Source organism: Papio anubis, chromosome 5, assembly GCF_008728515.1.
Source record: "Papio anubis isolate 15944 chromosome 5, Panubis1.0, whole genome shotgun sequence".
Lineage (NCBI taxonomy): Eukaryota > Metazoa > Chordata > Mammalia > Primates > Cercopithecidae > Papio > Papio anubis.
Window position 1 is genome coordinate 89,646,550 of NC_044980.1, and position 20,226 is coordinate 89,666,775.

Below are 20,226 nucleotides of genomic sequence, written 5' to 3' on the forward strand. Positions count from 1 at the left end.
TCCCTGATGACTTTCTGACTGTAATAAACTATAGTAAATAAGATATAAAAACACAAGTAACTTTTTATAACACTTTACGTAGAATTATAAGTGACAATACATGATGGCAGAAGGTTCACAAATAGTGTTTCTTTCACTTCCAGGACTCTTTCATATGTTTTCCCCAAGTCTATAGATATGATTGTAAAGAATAGTAATTAAGCAAAGCTGCTAAAGAAATTGTGGGGACCCAGGTTTATTCGTTATTGCAAGTCTACACTCCATTTTATCCAAGTCAAGTCATTGGATAATAGATTCTCTACTGCCTAAACCTAAGTAAACCTTTACAAATATCTATGCTTAACCAATAGTCTGCCTTCTTTTTAAGGACAAACCAGTGAAGCCACCTACAAAGAAATCAGAGGAATCAAAGGTAAAGACCATAGGAATATATTTCCATTAAATTTTGTTTTATTCTAGCCATAGGGTTATTTGGCATTTTAGAAAACTAAAACATATTGAATGCCTACTCTGTGCCTGGTACTTCGCCAGAGCATGCATATAAATGTGCGTGACCATTGTTTAAACTCTCATTTAGTCTTCACAAAAGCCCTTTAGGATAGAAAACTGAGGCTCAGAGAATACTAAGTGACGTTTATTAAAGAGTAGAGGGGAAAAAAGCCATCAAGATTTTCTTGTTTTTCTGTCTCCTTTACAATACATTATTATTAGTATAGAATGTCAGTAAGTTTTTTTCTTATAGAAACATCTTTTATTTGTAAGTGAAGTGGGAAAATACCCCATATTGCATTTTGCCTTCTGCTTCTTCACTGATGGTTATTTCTACTCATATCTCAGAAATCTGCAGATGACCAAGACCCCATTGATGCTCTCTCAGGAGATCTGGACAGCTGTTCCTCCACTACAGAAACCTCACAGAACACAGCAAAGGTACTGTGCTTTTACACATAGACTTTATTTGAAATGTGTGTGTGTTTATGTGTACATACACACAAGTTTTATTGATTGATCTATCTATCTATCTATCTTGTAACAGGGTCTCACTCTGTAGCCCAGGCTGGAGTGCAGTGGTGTGAGCTCAGTTCACTGCAATCTCTGCTTCCAATCAAGCAATCCTCCTACCTTAGCTTCCTGAGTAGCTGGGACTACAGGAGTGCACCACCACACCTGGCTAATTTTTGTACTTTTTTGTAGAGATGGGGTTTCGCCATGTTGCCAGGCTGGTCTTGAGCTCTTGGGCTCAAGGCTCAAGTTATCTGCCAACTTCTGCCCCCCAAAGTGCTGGGGTTACAGGCTTGAACCACTGTGCCTGGCCCTTATAATTTTTAAACTGTAGAATGAATCAAATGATGACATAGAGAACCTGAAAATGAAGAAAAGAAAACATACCTATAATTCCACTGCCCCCAAAACAGTATTATTTTGTGGATTTCCTTTTTTTCTATATGTATGTTTTACATAATTTTACTTACAGTGCACTTATAAAACACTGCTTATTTCCTAACTGCTACTTTGTTATTTCCATAGACACCATTTTTATATCTCCACACTATATGGTTGTGCTACAATAATGCTATGTCTGTGTTCATTTAAAGTGAGAGCAGGGCCTAACTACAGCAGGCGCTGTCATGCTCGTTTGCTCTCTGGAGCTTCCTCCCCTTTTCTGTCTGCTTAGCCCAACTGGTTGACTCTTCATTCCTCAGGGCACAGCTCAAGCGTCAGCTCCTTAGGGAAGACTTTCTTGTCTTACTTCTTCTCCCTTCCCAGGCCAAAGTTAGAGGCCTCTCTTCCATGCCCTCCTTGCTCTCTGGTTACCTGTCTGTGCTTGTGTATCACACTACTGAGCTGTGCATTCTATACAGTAGTGATGTATTTTACCTTTGTGCTCCTCATTAGCAAAATGCCTGGTACTTAGCAGGTGCTCAAAATGTGATTAACAGTGAATGAGAAACGACTGTGTAATTCAACAAGTGTGAGGCATTTTCCCTTAAGCTACACCCTCTTGTAAATCAAATAGAAGGAAAAGTGAAATGAGTACCTCCTTATTTTCAGAAGAGTTAATTCTGCAGATCTCAGGTTGCTATTGTTTTGGCTGTTGTAAGGCACTGCTCTGGATCACTGAATTGTCAGTGCTTCCATATTGGGTATTTTAATTTTTAGACCACCTCAGCATTCTATCTGTCACCCCTGGTAACTCGTAAGTAATGCCTTTTTTGGTGAATGGACTTTATTTTTATATGTAACCTGCTCCAGCTTTCCTTGATTGCTTCCATTGTTCATTTCTCCTCCATAACACTGAAAACAGGGTTTTGTTTTTGTTCTTTTGGTACACAAAAGCCAGTCCTGATAGAGACAAGCTCTATTTTGTTTTTTAAATAAATTTTATTGTGTATATTTGAGGTTTACAACATGGTATTTTGGGATGCATAGAAATAATAAAATGGTTACTGTAGGGAAGCAGATTTACATATATGTCATCTCACACAATTACTTTTTTGTGACAAAGGCAGCTAAAATCTACTTATTTAACAAAAATCCCTAATACAATTTTATTAACCTTAGTCCTCGTGTTATACGTTAACTCTCTACATTTGTTCATTCTGCGTATCTGCTATTTTGTATCCTTTGACCTATATCTCTATTTCCTCCTCCTGTTCCCTACCATGGTCGCCATGTTTTATTCTCTGTATTTTTGAGCTTTTTATTTTATCTATATTCTACGTATAAGCAAAATCACTTTTCTTTCTGTGTCTGGCTTATCATCTAGTATAAGGTCTTCCAAGTCCATCCATGTTGTGGCAAATGGCAGGATATCATTTTTTAAGGCTGAATAATATTCCATTATGTATATATACATGACATTTTCTTTATCCATTCATCAACAACTAGGTTGTTCCATATCTTGGCTATTGTGAGTAATGCTGCAGTGAATATAGGAGTGCAGATATCTTTATAAGGGGGTAATTTCATCTCCTTTGGGTATATACCCAGAAGAGGGATTGCTGGGTCGTATAGTAGTTCTACTTTTAATTTCTTTAGGAACCTCCATACCGTTTTCCATCATAGCCATACCAATCTACATCCCCACCAGCAGTGTACTAGGGTTCCCTTTTCTCCACACCCTTGCCAACATTTAACATCTCATTGACGAGCTCTGTTTTGATTAGCAAAATAAGGTCTGGGTGAGTCATGCATCACGGGAATTGGCAGAGCATCGACGTCACCCACATTTCCCTCCTTATTTCTATCCTCTTTTCCCTCCTGCTTTAAACAATTCTCTGACAATCACCATTGTTCAAAAAATCATGAAAAAACACCCAAAGTCTTCCATTATTTAATTAAATTGGAGATCTCAGAATAGTCTGGATTAATTTAACTGCAGCCTAGTTAATTGCTAGATGGATTGATGATAGCCATAGCCTCATTACATTTCCTTTGCTTTAGGATAAGCGCAAGAAGACCGCTTCCAGCTCCAAGGCACCTAAGAATGGAGGTAAAGCAAAGGATTCAGCAAAGGTAAATGGAGCAGTAAATACACTACAAATTAGTTTAGCAGTTACACAGAGTGGGGTTTATCACTTCAGTCATTTAGTTTCTTACTGGAATCTATTTAGAATAAAAGATTTCTTAAAGTACTATCTATTCCAGAGTATGCCTTCATAAAGTAATTGAATTTTTGTGTGTGTATATGTATTATATATTTATATTATATATAATATATTATATTATTTATAATAATATAAAGTAATATTAATATTAAAGTATATATTAATATTTAATATTAATATTAAAGTATAATAATAAAAAGTAATATTAAAAATATTAAAATATTATTATTTTAAATTATTATTTAAAATAATTTAAATGTTATTAAAATATTAAAATAAAATAAAAATTTTGTTTTTTAACTGAATTTTTTAAAATAAATTTTTAAAATAAATTTAAAAAAATAAAATAAATTAAATTAAAATAAAAAATAAAATAATATATAAATAATATAAAAATAAATGATATATAAGTATAAATAATAATAAATAATATATAAATATAAATGTAAATATAATATAAATATATATTATATATTATATATATTATAAATACATATATATTTTTTAAGTAACTGGTGCTTTAAAATTCTAAATGAAGGTTCTTAACACAACTCAATTTGCCTGTGTTTTGTCTGTGTTTCTTGCCCTAACTAGAATACCACCATAGTATGTGGTTTATATAGATTTTAGAACATGGAAGTTGGAAACTTCCTATGATTAAAACTACTCAAGCTGTGATCAGAAATAAAAATTGGATTAGACAACTTCTAGGTCCCTTCCAATTCCAAGAACATATGATTTAAATGATTATTACTATGATCCCCTGGCTATAAGGAGTTAAAGGGCTAGCTTTAAAGACAATAGTCCAGTTACACCAAAGCTTTTAAAAAATATATTAAAATCTTCCTGTAGTAGATTCCCTTAAGGGATATAGGAAACAGCATTGATAATTGACAATTATGCCATTATATCTCAGATTAAATACTTATTTGCCTATTATTTAATTTCAGTTATATGAAGTACTTAATCAGCCCTTTAACAAATAATAGAAACAAATAATAGAAAGCATAATAACCCTATATGATGAGTGGATTTGCTGGACAACCATGACCCTATGTACAGGAAAAGGAAGGATCACCATAGAATGAAACATTGCCATTTAAGAACATCTATGCATATTTTGTAACCTACCCTAGCCTTAAAACAATAAAGCTGAGAGTGATACATTGAGGATCAGGATCACTTAAGGTTATTTTTGGCTAATAAACTTGAGGAGGAAGAACTCACAATGTTTTGGCCAAATGAAGAAGAGAAACTGAAAGGACCATCTTATTTTTCCCCACTGACTGCCACCTTTTGTCCCCTAATTCTGAGAAGGCTATCTCCTCATACTTAATACAGAAAAGAAAGAGCTTACGGATGGTTTTTGCTTTCCCTTTTAGACAACAGAGGAAACTTCCAAGCCAAAAGATGATGAAAGAAATACAAGTTAAAGTATCTGGTAAGTTGGGTGTTTATTTGTAAATGAAGACAACTGTACCTTCTGCCAGTTCATGTGTTATAGATGAGAGAAGTGAAGTCCACCTCTTGAGTAATTCATGCTCACTTTACACTGTTGGCATGAAATGCATACTGCAAGCTCTACAGAGTAATTGGTCATTCTTCGAAAGCACTAAATGGGATGACTGTGCTATTGAAATGTTTAAAAACCTTAATCTTGTAATTAAAAGCTTTTTAAAATGTTAGGCCAGGCACTTAAAATGACCATCTGAGGCTAGTTGAATCTTTGAAATCCAAATGCTCATTACTGCAGGTTATTGTGGCAAAGCAAAATTAGCATGTTACAACTTAGCAAAATGTCATGAAGATATTGGTATTCCCCAAAATACCAGTACGTGGTGGGGTGGGGAGAAGTACCCTTTAGAGTCTGGTGGAAATTACAGGGTTTTGGGAACAAGGGCAAAGGAAAAAATTGACCATTTTTATTTGTCATTATTTTGGAAAGTAAAGTACTGTGTCTGACTCTAATTTATGGTTACTGAAGAAATGGGACAGATGAAGGAATTTCTGAGATCTTCAGAGCTGGGCACTTATCTTAATCTTCAGAAAGGAGAAGGCTTAATGTAAGCCTTAAAAGCATACAAGCACTTACTGACCAAAGCGTAAAAGAAATCAAGTATAGGTTAAATCGAGTTCAGCTCTCTCACCATGATCTATCTGTATTTTCTATAAAAAAGGAGCTTTATTAGTTAGAACTGTTCTAACATTTTTCCCAAAATTAAAAAAATTCTATTAATCCACTTTCATGTTGAGTTATAGGAAATTCCTTCTTCTCTGTTATACAATGCTTTTGCTAAGTGGTATTTACTATGCCTGTAACAAGAAAATTACATATTAAATGATTCACTGCATTTTTTATTTGAATTTTTCAAGGTATCTGCATATAAAATCTTCAGCTGGTGGATGGTGACTTTTGAAGAACAAAAGTCTTTGGCAACAAAACAATTGTTCTGGGTGATTTCTAGACTGGTTTTTGCTGAGCCTTTGAACATCCTAAATATTGGTTTGTTATTCTTTTCCAGAAAGAAAATGAATTTGACTGGTTCACCTGTGTTATTGTACTGGGTATTGATAAACTTTGAATTTTTTTAATTGCCTTCAATTGGGAGAGAAAGAAAGCTTTATATTTGTAATAAATATATTTGATAAAGTTTCTTAAAGCAACACCAAAAAAACAAAAGAAAATCTAAGCGAATTTTTGCACATTCTACACACAGTGCCTGTAAATCTCATTTGTATTTTTAGTTTGCACTTAATTTTTTTGTTAGTGTTTGGAAAACAATGCTTTAAACATTTTTCAATGTTCTGATTTCTTATTACCCCCTTTCCTCTTGGGCTTTTGAACTGTATTTGATGTTGCTTTGGGATAATGTTTATAAGTCAAACATAAGATATTGTACATTGGGCACATATCTCCTCTTGGGCTGCTAATAATAAATTAATAACAGGTAACCTGGACAAACCAGGAAGCACCAAACCCCTTTTCAGCTTGAACTCTTCTTTGCCAGGTGTGAGGACTTGTGCATCTTACAGTCAGCACAGAACACACTGAGACTTGAATCAGGTCAGCAACAGAGCAAAATATAGGTTAGATAAGTCCTTGTGTAGCAAATTTCGAGCATAACAAATAAAATCTAATCCTTAGGGTATTAATCTGACTTGAACTCTGTTGGTTTACCATGTTAGTAAACTGTGCTTTCTGTTATCTATACATAAAACCTGAGCAGCAACTTGTCCTTAGAACTATTGCCACATTAGTCTTTGCACTGTATAGCATCTGGCTTTATGGAACTTACGTTTACCAAATACAAAAAGAAACTTCTGCTTTAAAAAAAATTATATATATATAATTTTAAATCTGCATTTCCCCCACAGCAGTGTAAGTAGGTTCTGATGTCCCACCACTTTGAATGGTTTCTCAGATCTTTCTGAATGAATATTTCCTGAACATTGCACTGATATCATCGATTAGAATTTTGATATTTAATTTCATCCTTATTTCCTGGTAGTGAATGCAGGAAAAGATGTCGGGTACATAACATAAAACAGATTGGGAATTTCTTGTTTCCAAAGGGCATGGCCTTCCTTAGCATCAGTTTGAAGCTTTTGTTATGACTTAGCTGACTTGTGGCAGCGGGGCAAGCAAAAACAATAGAACACTGCTTGTAAATGGCACCACATCTTGTTAACCTCCCCGCCAAATAACTCTCTGAAAGTCATGCACATACCTGTGGGATTTCACACTCCACCAGCTTAAAATGCTATGTCTCTGTCCATCAGAAATAGTCATTATTCTATTTTTAAGGCAGCAACAAGAAAAGAAAAAACACTTTTCCTGAGGGATTTCTAACTATGTATCTAATCCTCCCATTTGGGCAGTAGAGGTGTTTGCTTTTTTGTTTTCTTTTTTTAAGAAAAATCTTGAAGCCTTTGACACTGACAGATGTGTCTGCAAGGATATGGCTGTAGTATTACTAATTTCCATGCGTATCTAGAAGTATTTTTAAATGGCATACCAAAATCCAGAAGTTTAAAGACGCCTATAAAAGTAAACATTTATTTAAGGTACTCTGAATATGCCTTCTTTTTTAATTAGAAATATCTTCAAAACTTGGGTGTTTGTTAATAACTAATAACTGGAGTAAGCTACAGGATCTAAAGCAGCCCTTTTTACAGTCTAGTTAGGAGAAAATAATTGCAAATACCCACTTAGAGGCAAAGAACAATTTTTATTACCAAAAAGCTTTCTGCACATTGTTGTGGCAACATTGTATCTGTTTAGAAAATGGGCTTTTCCAAAAGCAAATGAAGGTAGGTTCCTCAGGTTACCAAAACTGAAAATCAGTATTTCCATGTTTCATTAATCAAGGCATAAAATAATATTAAAGCAAAATATTTTACATTAAAATCTTGGTTGTGTATTTTTTTTAAAAGGGAAATCGTTAAAAGGGTGGAAATTACCAGTGATTTCTATTTTTATTAAACCATTCACTACAACAAACAAGTATAAAAATTCCAATTCCACTTTTATACCTATTTGTTGTGGTGAATGGTTTAATAAATTGGAGATTTATGTCCAGAAGTCACTCTATTCTGTCGTGTATTAGAGGAACACATTTTGACATTTTTCATATCAATCATATTCCCGTATCTTGAAATTTCTGCCTTATATTCAAAAAGTTCAGTTTGAATTCTTTGCCAGGTGTGAGGATTTCCGCACCTTATAGTCGGTGCAAAACACGCTGCAACTTTAATCAAGTCAGCAACACAGCACACTGTGGGTTAGATAAGTCCCTGTGTAGCAAGTTTTCAGAATAAGAAATAAAATCTAATTCTTAGGGTATTATCTGACTTGAACTCTGTTGGTTTACCATGTTAGTAAACTGTGCTTTCTATTATCTATATATAAAACCCGAGCAGCAACTGTATGCTGAAGCAACTGTGTGTGAAGTCTTCACAAAAGACTTCAAAGCCAAAGAATGTCCTATTTGCTAATATGAGCAAATATTTTGTTTCACAATGTACTATCATTTATTGGTGACCCCGCAATAATTTACTGTCAGTAAATGCCAATAACTAGTTATTTAGAAATTGTAAACTAGGCCAAATAAGAAGCAGAGAGAGAAAAGAATCACCTCCCTAAGAAAAGGGTTTTCCTACAGACTTGAATGCACTCTGCTTTTTCAGAAGAGATACTGTATCAGTCAGGGACATAGATGACACTCAGAATTATCTGAGGGGGGTTCTATAAAAAGACTTTTTGCAAAAGTACAAGCACATTATGTGGAAACCACAAGTCCTGCCAGGACTAGTAAAAGCCAGGCTTCCACTGAGGCCCCTAATCCTGAAGGGATGAGGAGGGAGCAGTTACCAAAATCCAGAGGTGGAGAAGGCTGTGTGGAAAAGAGGGTCCCCTCTCAGGAGCTAAGACCCTCAGGGGATGCCAGCCCGAGGCATCCAGTAAGGGAATCAGGGAAGAACACCTACTACCTCCTCCGACCCCAGCTCCAGCTCTCTGGCTCCCCACTGACCAACATCCAAAGGGCAAGGAAGCTTGAGGACTTGGCCTTTACAAGTCAGCCCCTGGGCATGGAGCAAGGAAGAGAGGGGTAGGCAGCGGGTCTGGAGGGGTCAGCGGGGAGAGCCAGAGCTTTAACCCAGCCATCATCTGGCTTAGTCTCGGATCCAGGTATTCATTGTTCAGTAGTTGACTATTCAGAGTCTTTCGAGGAAATTGATGAAACAGTTTATGAATGACAAATGTGGGGCACAGGGTTTTGGACACTGGGGGGCTTAAGCGTAAAATATAAAATGAGAAGAATAAGGCACTTCATTCCTCTGTGGCAGGGAACCCAACACTTGGGTTTACATTGCAGGGCCGCACCTGTGATGAATGAAACACATGGTAGCGATAGCCCACTCATGAAAAACTAACAGCCAGTCTTTTCACCGGGACAGTCAAAAAATGAGTTGAAGGGGAAAAAAGTATCTTCAGCTGGAGCCAAAACAGCCATCTCTAGTTTGAAAATACACTCAACAAAATGTTGGTGATTAGAGATAACAGGAACCTGGCAAGGGAGGAATTTTTACAGAAGTTCAAACTTTTCACTTTGCAGCCACACTCTGATTTTATCAAAATTCTTATCCATCCAACGGATGTTTTCTTCAATGGTTTCAATTGTCTGTTGTACACAACGGAGCTGAGAACCATTTTCTTTCAAAGAGCTGAAGAATCCTTTTACCTTGTGAGGAAAAAGTGAGTTTTAAAAAATTAATTTTATTACATTAACCAGATGTAACTTTAGTTAAAACTGAAGCCAAAATTCCAGCATTTGTCAAAATTCTATATAGAAGGCAGTCCCAGCTGTCTGAATAGGATTATGTACGCATAAGCTGTATGAAATGAGCTCATGCCTCATGATGTCAAGTTCTGTGTTTTTTCTCTGCAGTTCTTTTGTTTATTCCCAGCTGCCAGACTTTAAAAGACTTCACTGTTTACCATTTTGTAATTAAGGTTTAATTGTGTCTATTTAATGTGTTATTCTGTTCTATACTCACAGATGCAAACTTCATTTTTTAAAAACATGATATCTAAAAAGCAGAATGTGCCATCTCTTCTTTGCCAAGCAAAACAGTTTCCACCATGTAAGTGCCGTCTTCCTCCATGGGCCTGGCCTTGTATGTTATTATAGAAACACTGTGGGGAATGGGATTCTTAGCAAGTTATGGTGGTAAAACCCAAACCTTGCCAAATTTTTTTAACCTAATCTACAATTCATGTATTGTTGTCTCAAAGTTTCCCATGATTTTAAAGAGATAAGAAACTCTTGTCTATCTCCTGAAAAATATCTTTGTTCTTGTTTCATTTCTGGGTATCTTAACCCCTTGAGCTCACATGACAGATAGGCTGGCTTTGCCACAGGATTGGCCATTGTGCAATTCTGTTTCACCTTAAAGGGTTATTACCCTTTTCCTATAAATTTTCACAGCATTAATCCATCAATTTTTGATTTGGTATCCAGGAAGCAAATGTAGGCCAAGATGTATTATTTATTCAGCATAGATTCCAGATAGTCAATTCCTTAGAAATCCATGTCATAATACCATATTATTAGTTTGGGAATAAAGAGGGGAGTAGGAATGGGTTTTAGAAAGATAAGATTTCAATTTTAAATGATGCAGAGTTGTTTTAAAATTATATGTCAATACAGTACAACTTTTCAATGAGCAGAAGGCATGGCCTCCTGCTGTAGCAACCTGGAAAATACTTCTCCACTGTCTGCCTTAAGTTGTAGCTCAACCTACTGCTTCATACACGCTCAGAACACAAGATTAATTCACAGTCAATTAAAAATCACTTTGAGCACTATTCAACAGTCAAAGCACATCAATAATCTTACTAATTGCTCAAATCATTAATCCTGAAGGAGCTCATTATGATAGCTCCACTAAAAACAGACCTTCTACAACAGCGAAGCCAGCTGCTAACCATTACTCTTACCCTTGTCCTGACCCAAAAATCACCTCTTCTGTCTTCACCTGTCTTGGAAATGCAACATCTCAACTGAATATTTGATTCAGACTTGGCTCTTTAAGAACAATTTCTGTGCAATAAGTAGCACAATACAGGGATAGGAAAACAGGTTTATCCTACTAACTTGATTTGAGCAAATGATTTAACTTCCATGGAACCCAGTCTCCTCATCTGTAAAATTAAGAGCAGTGGTGAAGGATGTAGTTATATAATGCAGGTAAAGTGCAAAACCCCAAACCCAGCATGTACCAGGGACTTAACCTCATCCATTTGTTCACCAATATTTACTCTGATGTTTATTCATCCGTCTGCTGTAATTACCGTGTTAGACACTGAGGATGCAGCAGTGAATCAGGCAAGCATCCTCCCCTCATGGAGCTTACAGTCTTTTGGGGGATACACGCTGTAAATATGATTACTGTAAATAAACTGCTATGAAGAAAATATGCCAGGGGTATGCTAGTAACTGGGGAGATGTGGCCTGCATTGAACTGCATGGTTTTGGGGAAGGTGATTTGAGCCGAGACCTCTCAAAGATAAAATGCCCCTTTCTAGTGAAAAGTTGGTGAAAACTTTCTAGTGAAAGCCAGGCAGAGAGAAGAAAAAGTGCAGAGGCTTAAAGACAGGAGAACCAAGGGTAGCCCAGGAACAGAAGGAGACTGAGTGGCTGCAGTGTTGTGAGAGATAAACCAGGAGAGCCTGTGGGAATTGGCACCAGAGAGGTCCTCAGAAGCCAGGTCATCAAGGTCGTGGACACATGGGAAGGAGGGATTTGGAATTTACTGCAAGAACAATAGGCAGGGTTCAAGAAGCCAGGGTCAGTTATGTGCTGACTTGCAGTCTTAAATGTGGAAAATGTTTTGCTATTGGCAAAGTGGCAAGGGGGAGGCCATTTAGGACACTATTGCAATAGGCAAGGCAAGAGATGAGAAAGGACTGGATGGGGGTAAGAGCAGAGAGACGTGCACAAGATCCAGTGCGTGTGCTGAGAGAGGACCAGCAGGACTTGTGTAATTAGATGTGTGGGGAAGGAAGGACTCAGGATGACTCCTATATTTTATATGTCCATAGTTTGCTCTCCATTATGATAACATCTCAGGCTCTTTAATTTTCATGCCCTGCTTCAGGGTCTTTGCACCTGATGTTTCCTCTGCACACAATACTCCTCTAGATATCAGCATTTCCTTCAATATCTTCTCAAATGTCTCCTAATCATTCTATAAAACGGCACCAACCCTCTACCCCAATCCCTCTCCTTGCCTTATTCATCTTCAGAGCATGTAACTACTTGACATCAGTTGATTTGTCTGTAATTGTCTGATTCCCACAGCAGAAATTTCAGCTCCATGACAGCAAAGGTTTTGTCTGTCTGTTCACTGTTATAGCCACATAACCTAAAACTATGTGTGGCATATATGTCTTGAATGAATACAAATGAATGAATGAAATGCTTTGTTGCTATAGATCTTGTCTATGGATGACTACCTTTCTGGTCAAGTCTTTGGACAGCTCTTCAGTCATCACACAGAATATCTCTGCTCTAGACCTCACTGGAGTTCAAGGTTGAATTATTATATGCAAGTTAATCTGACAAGCCTGGATGAGGCTACTGAAAACTGGAAAAAGCTACGAGACTGTAACAACCCTTCATTCTTTTCCATTTCCAAAGCTCTCTCCCCATCTCAAGCTAGAAAATAGTATAACCAGACTACACAATGGAACCACTCCTAAAAAAGTTAATATTAGCCTCTCAGCTTTTATCTAAATGTACCATAGTTTAAGAGCCATGTAAAATTTGTTCCACAACTTTACTATGTGAAATCTTATTATAGAAGGGACACCACAGAACTCAATGGCCCACATATCAAAGTCCTTGAGTTTAGGACTGAAGAAAAGTCTGCTTTTGTAGAAAACATGTATGCTTCATGTTCTCTTTTACCAGACAATGAGAATAACTCGTACTGATTCCTCATTTTTCCTTGACTTCTAGGAATCTCTGTCATAAATTCAGGGGACAATTGTGAGAATTATCCTCAGCCATAAGTCCCTCACATGGTTATCACCTGTCCATTATATATCTTTTTGTCCTTCATTTTAACATTTCTTTTATACATGGATCTTAAAGCTGCCTGAAATTCTGTCTGAAGGTAGATGGTTATATAATAAGTGACAGGGAACCATGAACTTGGATGGTTTATAAAGAACCTAGATTTCAGATCTGCCTCTTTAACAGTAGCTGAATGACCACTTCAGTCATTTATACCTCAATGCCCACTTTTAACATCCTTAAACAGGAACTAATTGTCTCAAGTAATTTTTCTTCAAGTCCTAAGGTTTTAAATGGCAGAGCTAAGACCTCTTAACATGTCTGAGAAGAGGCACAGTTTTCACTAGTTTAATTGCCACTGATTTATGCTGCTGTCAGTACCATACCGTCCAAAAATAACTTCTAAATGACAAAATCCATTTCTAACTCACCACACCCTCAAAGTATTTTGTCTACCCCATATTAATTAGCTAATTTTCATTTATGATTAAAAAGATATATATATATATATATTACCTCTTCAAGCCATGTTCTTGTGGAGAATTGATTTGTTGTACCCATTACCATGTGGGCTATGGAACGTGAGCCAAGTTCAAACCTAGAGAGGGAAATATTCAAAAACGGGTTGTGAAATATTCATTTAACTTATATTTTAAGGGACTCCTATATATAATACCTTTTAACTAAAAACTGATGGGTGTGAAAGTACAAAATATGATGTCTATCCAGTGTGTTAAGATCTAGCTCTAAAGAATAATACACACCAACAGCTTAATAAAAAGTTAAGTATCTAACAGAACATGACAGAGGCAGGAAGTGCTATAAGAGTTAGACAATGACAGATGCAAACAAGCAATCTGTGCTCGTGGAAGGCCTGGGCTGAACTCTGAGGAGGAAGGCTTCATCAGTCCATGGGCTCAGGAAGGGGTTATGCCAGATGGAATGGAAAACACCCCTGTACATATTCACAAATTAGCACTGAATTCCAGTTTTATATTTTCTACAAATACTTTAAGTACTTCTACTGCCTATCTTTAATTTAAAAAAGTACCTTTAGACTGTTATTGTTCTTCTACAAACAACAAGGCTGAAACACAGTAAGGTTATGAACTTATCCAGTCACAGCACAATTTTTGGCACCACTTACTTCTGTACAAGTTTGTTCCAGTTTTTCCTCAGAAATTTCCAGGCCAGTGGGTATCCTACTGGGTTCCTGCCGATGAGTACAAGAATTCCTGGAAACTCCTGAGTTTTTATTTTATCTCCCTTAAAGCTTTCATCTAGTAGCCTGAAAGGATTAAGAAAAGAAATGTTAGCAATGAATAGGTGGTGAAACAGTTATGAATCACTGCAATAAAATTACTTGTAAAAGAAAAAAAAAGTCTGCCAATAACAAAGGTTAAAAAGATAAATGGGTAACCAGAATCCTGATAAACCCACTATAGCTATATAATAAAAACTAACATTTATATAGTATTCTCATATACCCTCTCATTTGCTCAAAAGAATAGTTAAGGAAGAGTAGCTCTAGTAAATATTTTAAATATGTTGTCTTTTTAAAGATACACAAATGTATATGCCTTTAAATATTTTTCCTGACACCTGGTTCTCCCTAATTATTTGCCTTTCTCATTAGATGTATGCTGACTTGCAGTATGTTCCCAGCAGAATAGACAATTCCTGGCCAAGAAAACAAAAATAGATGCCAGAATGATCTAATTTAATCTAATTTCCCTTGGCCACATGAACATGAATGACTGACTGACTCACCATTGAAGCTTTTCCTTATTTTGGGTTGTGCAGAGGGCAAATTCAATTTGTTTTTTCTCAGTACTGGACAAAGAAGACTGATATTTACTATAAAGAAAATCCCAGCCTTCCGTGCTCTGGGCCCCCACAGCAAACACTGCCAAGGTCACGTCGATAGGCAGGCTATAGAAAGGAACACACGATGAGAATCTGAGATACAGTAAGTATGTTTATAGGCATAATGGTGACCAATTATGAACTGCTAAACTGTCCCCATGATCAGAGAAGCATAACTGAAAATATAAACAAAAACTACCGATTTCCTTCAGTTACACTTTGTAAAAAAAAAAAAGGCAAGAGAAAACTATCTAAAATTAGGTTTTAAGTAGCCTTCTCAAAAATGTAATGTGAAATGCCATTTTTATGAATACCTACACATTTAAATACTTTAATGATGCTGGGTGACTCCATAGGGGATCACCTTTCAAGCCAAAAGAAAGAAATTCAAACTATATTCAAAATGTACACCATGATCACAAGTCAGGACTGCAGTAGGACCACTGTTTGGATTTCTCTAAGCTGAAGCATGTAGATTGTTGGCACAAATGTTTCCTGGGTGGGGTTTAAGCTCCAAATGTAAAAGGACTGAAATGTAGCTGAATAGGGATTTCCAGATATGGTAAAATCCTACCTTGCTTAGACGGCATCAGCAATTACTATGCATCCCTGTCAGGGACTTTAGAAGCCCAAAGAAGCTTCTATAAAATACAATGCCTGTGTTTCTCTATGGCATGGCTGTCACAGTTTAAAATGATTTTGCATTGCCTATACAAAAATGGGAATTATTCCAATACCATCCTAACTCCCCAGATATTTGACTTTTATGCACAGAAGTTCCCTCCTAGCATTTCTTAAAGTTGAGAGATGCATAGATAAATCTTAAAAAGTAATTTATTTTTCAAAACAGGGCAGCAGGGGAGACACTTATACTTTTTGTTTTCCCTAATGTTTAGTACCAATGATGGAAAACAGAAAAGATACCCTTCACATCAACAAATTGGTTATTCAGTAAGGACTGACCTCAAGTTTCCATTGGATTCCTTCCACTTCCTGAAATAGCCTTCTGCCCTCTGTACGCACGGTTGATACTTGCGCACACAGGCGAGGAGGAGTAGCTGACTCCGCAGCATTCGCTCTGAGACCGAGCCTTCATCTGTCCACGTCTGCTTATCAATGAGGTCCCTTAGCAGCCTGATGAGGAAGGCCTGAGGGCATTGCACAGGGGAACAGGGACTAGTATTGTCACAGGTCATTTCATGTTAATATAATCCATTATTATGATCTCAGATGATGGGGGCTAATTTTTAAAGCATAATCTAACTTTTACTGTATAAATCATGCAGCACTGTTTATATTTAATTATAAAAGGGTCAAAACCAATAAATAATGATGAATGACTTTCATATTTTCATAACAAACTTTTATAAGATATCTTATCTACTTAAAGTCAGGATGAATTGCCACTTTTAAAACAAACTCAGAGTTTATATGACTAAATTTTGAGGGCAAATTATGCAACAAGACTTCATGACATTTTGCCAAGAATAACAATTTTGTGCCTCTTCCTCAAGTACCATGAAGAGTCCCAGAAAATCTGAATGTCAGTCATCATAGTAGGAAAGGAAAATGAAATAAAAGGTTTGTGAAAGGAAGGAAAAAACAAATCCATGCAAATTAAGCAGAGTCTGAGAATGCCATTCCTATTTTTAGTGCCAAATAAAACCAAAATTTTTGCTAATCTATCTAAACACTGAATATTTATTTGCTTTTCCTTAATATGTATATAAAGATACACACAAACATACACACACACAATTAACATTCTTTTTAACACAAAAGAAATAATAATTACATAACTATTTTATTTTAGGCTTTTACCTTGAATTGAGTTTCCACTTCATTCATATCTCTTTTCTCCATTAACTTATACATAGGAATCAGCTCATTCAAACCTTGAAATACAGGCATAATTTCAGTTTCATGTTTCAAGTACAGGGATAAATCCAAGGCCTTTTCAATGGACAGCTTCCCAATGCTGAACAAGAGACACTATGGTTAGTGGTTTAAAAGTAAATCCAGGAAGTCAACATTTTGCTTCAAAATATATTTTAGTCTTCTAGCAAAACAAGCAATCAGATATAAATGGATAACTACTTATAAATAGATAACTACGGCCAGGCACGGTGGCTCATGCCTATAATCCCAGCACTTTAGGAGGCCAAGGCGGGTGAATCACCTGAGGTTGGGAGTTCGAGACCAGCTTGGCCAACATGGTGAAACCGTGTCTCTACTAGAAATACATAAAACAGTCAGGCATAGTGGCACGTGCCTGTAATCTCAGGTACTTGGTACTTGGGAGGCTGAGGCAGAAGAATTGCTTGAACCTGGGAGGCAGAGGCGGTGAGCTGAGATGGTACCACTGCACTCCAGCCTGGGCGACAGAGTGAGACTCCATTTCCAAAAAAATAAATAGATAGATAGATAACTACTATATAAGTCTCTTTTCTATCACATGTAACACAACATCTGGCATGTGTACACTAGGGAGGAAGTTTCTCAAACATAGTAACATCCAAGGCTAACATGTGGATAAGCCGGAATGGAATCACATCAGCATCTGTCCCTGTGAAACACGGGATTGTGTGCTGAACTTCTAGAGTAAGCAAGGGATCTCCATCAAAGACCCTTTAGGAAGCCTGGTCAGACTATCATCTGGTCAAATCTATGAGTCCCTGGAGGAAACACATTTTCTTCTCCATTTCAAAAGACACTGCATATCCTTAGAAACCCTTCATTACAGAGGGTTAGTGTTAAAAACCTCAGTGGTAGGGTATATATTATGTAAGTTTAAAAAAGAAAAAAGAAAAAGCCCTCTACAGCTCAAGCAGAAATATTCTACAGAGGGGAATTTTTTAGGCAGAAAGAAACAGCTAGGTAAGCAACCCTTAACTTTCTCCCCCATTGCTTTTTCTCACTTCAGGAGGCCCAGTACGGTGGTGAGAAGAACCAGAAGACTCAAAATTTAGGCCAGAAGGATATAGGTATGAGGAGAAACAGAGAGAATCCTTCCCACCTGCATGCTTCCTCTTAGGACTTTAGATCTGCCTACATGTTGAAGAAGTTTTGAGTTTTAGGCTTTGAGAGCATTTCCTTAAAAACCGTTGTCATGGGGGTTAAAAAAAAGGCCGGGGGGTAGTGTTAATTCTGTCCTCACATACTCAGAGATCATTTGGTTGGGCTACATTTTATGAGCTATATTCCATAAAGATACTGCAAAGTTCAGGTATCTGGTTTAGGAAAGAAAACAAAAATCCCTTCTTTAATCCAAGAAATGTAATGCAAACAACTTGGGCCTGTGTCACTTAGTCTTCTAAAAAGCCTTCAAGGCTGTTAAAGACCCAGTGATGGGAGAAACTTGATCCGGTATAGCAGGGCCAGAGGAAGCTGAGGGACCACGCCACCGCAGGGACAAGGCAAGGAGTTTCACCAGGATGTTGATCTCCTGGTTATCTACACTTCTGCCTCAGTATGATCTAAACTGTTAATGAGAAAGATTAAGATACAGATTCCTTCCTTCAAGTGCCTTAGTAGTCACAGACAGGAGGTTAATTATAAGGCTAAAAGCAATCTTGGGTTGTTAGAAGAACTTGGAGGAAAACACCTTTCAACTTCTTGTTGTCAATCAATCATTTTTGTCTTTAGAAATCAAGAATTTGAACAATAACAGCTGCTTTCAGAAATAAACCGAGACTTTGTGCAGCGTGTATTACCTGACGAGCTGAAATGCATTGTTAATGAGACTCGCCCGATCGTTACTGCTGACTGCTGTGTGTGTTCTTTTTAAAAGGCCAGTCAAAGAGTCCCATCCATCATCCTCGTAATGCACAATGTAATAGCCATTCATGCCCACATTAAATTTGATCCATTCCACCTCTTCTGGGAGGATGAGCACATCTAGAGTAAATAAAATAAATCAAAGCTCCATTTGCTCCCTTGCCTGATGAAAGCTTTTCTGATCAGAGACTGGGAAAGGAAATTAGAGAAGAGTTTAATACTGAAAAATCTGAAATCATCACTTATTTCTTTCAGAAACCAGAAAACAGCAACTCAATAGACAAAAGCTAACACTAGCTTTAGACATCAATTTTGTGAGATTTATAGATCTATGAAAAGAATGCAACTACGTATCTGGCCACACATATGATATAAAACAGTAATGTTAACAAAGTAATAGGGAATGTTCACTGGTAATCCCTCCTTTTTAGCATTATATAATTCAACTATAATCTCTATCTGGCAAGATACTGGCCATTCTTCTTTGAAACCAGAAAGTATTTTCAATCTGATCCCTTTTTCTTTAACCGAGATAAACAGCAAAAGAAACAGCATTTTAACCCTACACATTTTCACATTCCTCCTTGAATTAAACTGGTTGTTTCCAAAATAAATTACCTGTTTTTGTTTTTAGCAAAAATCGATGGACCATGTCTGATTTGCTGGTGATGAACGTCAATGGAACATGCCACAGGTACCTAAAAGAAAGGAGAGATGGACTGTTCATTTGTTGATTCAATTCAACAAGCAGTTATTAAATCACCTATCATGTGCCAGGCACTGGTTAGTTAGAACAAGATAGTACCCAAACTGCTACAGCCAAGCTCTCAAAACATCCCCAGTCTGTTTTCCAACTTTGCAGGGAGTGTCAGCTCAGGCACTATTTCTTTTTCTTGGACTCCTTGAGTAGAGCTAAGAATTTGGACTCAAGTGAACCCTGAAAGCCTTTTTACAGTGATTGGCTGATTGCATCTCAGAGGCCTAACTTCAGGAGTCATGTGCCTCCTGAATCGTATACTAGGAAGCACACAACATCACCTCCTTGGGATTCCTGTCAATGATACATAAACTGAATCTGATCATGGAGAAACAGCAGAAAATCCAAACTGAACGACATTCTATAAAATAACTGACCTGTCCTCTTCAAAAATGTCAATATCAAGAAGCCCAAAAAAGACTAAAAAGTTGTTTCAGAAAAACATGGAGACCAAAAGGATGCAACAACTAAATAAAATATGTGATCCTGTATTAAATCTTAAGTCAGAATTTATTTTCTGTTTTGCTCTAAAGATATTTTTAGGACAACTGAAAAAAGTTGAATGGGATTTATAGATAACAGTATTGTATCAAGTTTATTTCCCAATTTGGATAATTGTACTGTGGCTATGGTTATA

General features: G+C 36.7%; 2 protein-coding genes and 1 long non-coding RNA gene across 24 annotated transcripts in view; 2 read left to right on the top strand and 1 right to left on the bottom strand.

Moving 5' to 3' along the window:
• CAST (calpastatin) overlaps nt 1-8,016 on the top strand; it is a 111,898-nt gene extending 103,882 nt beyond the window's left edge. For 18 of the 19 annotated variants that reach the window (XM_017959741.3, XM_017959737.3, XM_017959739.3 and 15 more), the window contains 5 exons: nt 368-412; nt 838-930; nt 3,445-3,516; nt 4,991-5,049; nt 5,982-6,585. In XM_017959741.3, coding sequence (XP_017815230.1) covers nt 368-412; nt 838-930; nt 3,445-3,516; nt 4,991-5,041 — 261 coding nt within the window. In that variant the 3' untranslated portion in view covers nt 5,042-5,049; nt 5,982-6,585. Of the gene's footprint in view, nt 1-367; nt 413-837; nt 931-3,444; nt 3,517-4,990; nt 5,050-5,981 lie in introns of all 19 variants that reach the window. The other variant, XM_009208818.4, reaches the window with a different exon arrangement.
• ERAP1 (endoplasmic reticulum aminopeptidase 1) overlaps nt 7,818-20,226 on the bottom strand; it is a 33,820-nt gene continuing 21,411 nt past the window's right edge. Inside the window, exons 12-19 of one of the 3 annotated variants that reach the window (XM_009208814.2) lie at nt 19,451-19,530; nt 18,769-18,952; nt 16,877-17,033; nt 16,019-16,203; nt 14,960-15,121; nt 14,337-14,477; nt 13,706-13,787; nt 7,818-9,850 (exon numbers count right to left, since the gene is read on the bottom strand). In XM_009208814.2, the coding sequence (XP_009207078.1) occupies nt 9,695-9,850; nt 13,706-13,787; nt 14,337-14,477; nt 14,960-15,121; nt 16,019-16,203; nt 16,877-17,033; nt 18,769-18,952; nt 19,451-19,530 (1,147 nt within the window). In that variant the 3' untranslated portion in view covers nt 7,818-9,694. Of the gene's footprint in view, nt 9,851-11,219; nt 11,314-13,705; nt 13,788-14,336; nt 14,478-14,959; nt 15,122-16,018; nt 16,204-16,876; nt 17,034-18,768; nt 18,953-19,450; nt 19,531-20,226 lie in introns of those variants that run through there. The other 2 variants (XM_021939563.2, XM_021939564.2) reach the window with 2 other exon arrangements.
• Nucleotides 15,046-20,080, top strand: LOC116274931. Of its 2 annotated transcripts, none has more exons than XR_004183770.1 (2): nt 15,046-15,158; nt 17,979-20,080. It is a non-coding gene; the product is annotated as an uncharacterized LOC116274931 (long non-coding RNA). The 2 variants fall into 2 exon arrangements; XR_004183771.1 differs by lacking the exon at nt 15,046-15,158 and adding an exon at nt 16,134-16,246.